The 3,775-nt window shown below is 37.7% G+C and overlaps 1 protein-coding gene across 10 annotated transcripts in view; it reads left to right on the top strand.

Moving 5' to 3' along the window:
- The window catches only part of LOC107088586 (teneurin-3), a 471,923-nt gene that overhangs the window by 350,113 nt on the left and 118,035 nt on the right, over positions 1-3,775 (top strand). For all 10 annotated transcript variants that reach the window (XM_015380867.1, XM_015380866.1, XM_015380861.1 and 7 more), the window contains one exon: positions 1,488-1,634. In XM_015380867.1, the coding sequence (XP_015236353.1) occupies positions 1,488-1,634 (147 nt within the window). The remainder of the gene's footprint in view (positions 1-1,487; positions 1,635-3,775) is intronic.

The raw sequence follows: 3,775 nt of genomic DNA, 5'->3' as shown, positions 1-3,775 counted from the left end.
GAAGGTTTCCAGATGGATATGCGGAGCAAATCCATCTGGCGGAGTCAGGTTATAACAAATCCATCTGCAGGCTGAAAGAGACTCACTGCAAAATACTGAAATCTAAATAAGTCATCTTTTTATTGTGCAATATTTTTTTAATTGAGGAGGTAAGTGAGACAAGCTGCTTATGGAACAAGACAATTTACATTTAAAGTAAGAAAATAACAATTGCATTGTCTTATTACAAGTGCATAATATCTAATTATTATATTTTAAAAGTAAAAATACTGATTCCATTGGCAAATAATATTAGTTAGCAACTCAAATTAAGGGTAAATACACTTAATTTAAGACACTTTTACTTATTTCTAGATGGTTTTTGCAGTGCTGGACATTCAGCTGCAGATAGCCCAGTCAGAGTCTAGAATCTAGTAACTAGAATCTGTGGGTAAACTGCAAAAATTATCTAAAAATGAGTAAAAATGTCTTAAATTAATTGTATTTACCCTTAATTTGAGCAGGTAAATAAGATAATCTGCCAAAGGAATGAGCATTTTTACTCTTAAAATAAGTATAAAATAAGATAATTACATATTATGCACTTTAAATAAGAGACTGCAGTTGTTTTTTTCTTATTTTTAATGTAAATTGCCTTATTTCATTGGCAAAGTGTATCGCTTAGCTGCTTAATTCAAGAAAAAATGATCTTATTTTAAGAAAAATAAACCTACTTAGTTTATTTTTTATTTTGTGCAGTGTAAAGCTTAAAGCTGATGCTTAGAGCTGCTTTGCATTTTGTATAAAGGAATGATCCTTTCATGCGAATAGAGAGACTAAATGCACTGAATGTTTCATCTACAAACAATAACTCACCGAGGCTGAATATAAATACAGAACAAAACAGAATTCAATTCATGAGAATGTTTGCAACTTTTTGTTCATTTAATGATAAATCACTGTATGTTGGTCACTTTATACTGCAATAGAATAAGGAAATATTTCAGGTTGTAAAATGACCAAATGTGGAAAGGTGTAAAGGGAACTGATTTTATTGGGCAGGGTATTTCCTTCAGAACTGCATTTTATACCTCATTCTAATTAAAAACTGGTAAAAAAAAATAAAGATCTGATATTTATTGGAAGAATCAGATCTTTGATCTTCTGTTATTTTTTCTTAAACTCTTATGAATCTTTTAAATTACTTTTTGCTAGTCATTAAAAACAAAAAACTTTTTTCAAAGCTCCAGCCAAAGCTCTTCTTGTTTTCATGAGGAGCTGCTGACTCTTCCTGGTCATAACGCTCTTTTAAACGACCCTGAATCTGCTGATTAATGCTCAGCATGCTTTTCATGCAGTATTTTGATGCAGCTCTCAGCGCTCCAGTGCACAACTAAAGATCAACCGCCTGAGTCCTGAGTCCCAGAACGAGTTTCACCAAATGTTTCTGAGCTGTTCCCCACTCTGATCATGCATTTCCTAACTTGCCGTCTGTCCCCTGTGCCCAGAGGGCTGCCCAGGTCTCTGCAACAACAACGGACGGTGCACCCTGGAAGCCAGCGGATGGCACTGCATTTGCCAGGCTGGATGGAGAGGTGCGGGATGCCACGTCGCCATGGAAACCCTTTGCACCGACGGCAAGGACAACGAAGGAGGTATCTGTGGCGCATGTACACCGAGTAATGAGTGGAAACAGATGGTTAAATACATCAGCAGTGTGTAAAGCATGAATAAAGATTAAATAAAACGTTAATGATCTGCATAAAGGTGATGAAGAACCTGACGGGCCTGCAGGTCCGAATCAGCAAAAACTACAAGTGTGATTACTGCAGGGAGAAAACTACGTTTAGCAGCGTTCTTTCTTCCTCGTTGGTGCATTTAAAGGATTTCAGGTGGAGGAGAAAGTTGGAGATATTTCTTGTTTTTAGCCTCTTCCCCTGCAGACGTGGGGATCGTTCAGAGTTCCTGTTGTCCAGTTAATGAACAAGGATCTTAGTAGTGTTTAAATAGAAGACTTTATCTGAGCCGAGTCAATGAAACTTCAAATAAAGGTTCCCAAGAACCATGCATAAAAGGTTCCACTGCACCAAAAGCAAAGAAATACAAGCAGATAAGAAGAAAGCAGAGCAGAATAAAACAAGCATCTGCATTAATAACATGGTATTACATGCAATCAGTGTCAGATGGACGTTTCTTCTTTTCAGGTTTTCATAGAGAAACAGCTAAAAATGAGCGTATTTGTGTTTGATAAACAACGGCCTCAAACATTTGTATTTTAAGCTACAAATATCACATATATTTAACGATACAGACACAATGTACATTAAGATCCACTCGCCCATCAACATCGTTTAAGATTGTAACACCCACAGGGTTCTAACGCTGTCAGGAGGAGTTGTGCAGAACGCTTTGTAGCATCGATGATGGGAGTTAGAAGAAGCTTTTCCTGGGAGACCTGATCCAGATTTTCTCACATCAAGCTGTTCTGTAAAAAAAGAAATGTCTCACTGTGGCTCCTGTCAGGGGGTTTATTTTTAGCAGAAGGATCGTTACAGACATGTTCACATATTTACACTTACAATGTCTTTGTGTCCACGGGAATCACAACCCAGCACCTTAACCAAAGGAAAGCAGAGTTGACAGCAGGGGCTAAAATCTGGGATTTAATAGAAAGTGTTCCTGAACAGAGCTAGATTTAAGCGAATGCAGAGCTATTCTTCAAGTCATAGGGAATCATATTTAAATGTCAAATCATTCTGGCTTAAACATGTATATAAATGTGCTCTTTATCAGACCATATTGTCACAAAAGTTAGAAAAATTTATATATTTTTTTCATTACTACATATATATTTTTGATCAACCTAAAAAAAGAAGATAAAAAAACAGATATAAAACTGACTGAGAGAGAAACAGACACTGACTTTATGCTCAGCAGTGAAGAGAGCTTTTCTAAAATGGAAAAATAAAAATCTTATTATTTCAGCTGATTAAACCTGAATGGTCATTCAGAGCTCATTAGACTCTGCGGGAACGATCCAAAGTCGTGTTCTGACTGGTTCTAAAGGGAGAAGAGCTTCAGTGCAATCATTAAAGCACTTAGATCCAGTAATAAAGGTGCTGTCATTCACAGACCTCCAGTTCACTCTGGAAAAAATAATGCAACCGCTTTTGGCATTTATTTAAACATATTTAGTTATTTTAACACTAATTGTTGTATGTCCCTACCCTGCTAACACGAACATTGATTAAGTAAATGCCAGAGACGGTTACATTATTTGTTTTAGTGCAGGAAGCCACCATGTCTATCGCTCTGCCTCACAGTCTTTAGGTAGTTTGGGTTTCTGGGTCTGATACGTAGATGTAGACTTCCTTTATTGTCATTGCACAAAAAACACAGGGTGAATCTTGACAACGAAATGTTGATTACTTGGCTACCAGTGTAACAGAGCTAAGAGCTTATTCCTGCACAATAAATATGTTTTCTATGAGTAAGAACTAGCTATATACAGGGTAATACTGGGACCGACTGAAAAGGAAAATGTGAGGCGGGACGGCTCACAGTCTGATGGGGACTTAGACCGACTCTGTTCAGGGTTCTGGCTTCTGGATAGACGAGTCCGAGTAGCGCCATCTCATTAAGGAGCTGAGTCTCACCTGGTTTTTAGACGTACAGTGTGAGCAGGTAGATCGCATCAGAGCGTCGGGGAGCACAGTGTGAGAACAAACATGATGAGCTGTGACCTTTTAAACCCTGCGGTTTGGTTGTATAGTGTGAGCTGTAGCTGCGTGAGAAG

The sequence above is a fragment of the Cyprinodon variegatus genome, unplaced genomic scaffold (assembly GCF_000732505.1).
Source record: "Cyprinodon variegatus isolate N-32 unplaced genomic scaffold, C_variegatus-1.0 Scaffold223, whole genome shotgun sequence".
In the NCBI taxonomy this organism is placed as follows: domain Eukaryota; kingdom Metazoa; phylum Chordata; class Actinopteri; order Cyprinodontiformes; family Cyprinodontidae; genus Cyprinodon; species Cyprinodon variegatus.
The sequence above is the reverse complement of the archived record's forward strand: the minus strand, read 5'-3'. Positions and strand labels throughout refer to the sequence as shown.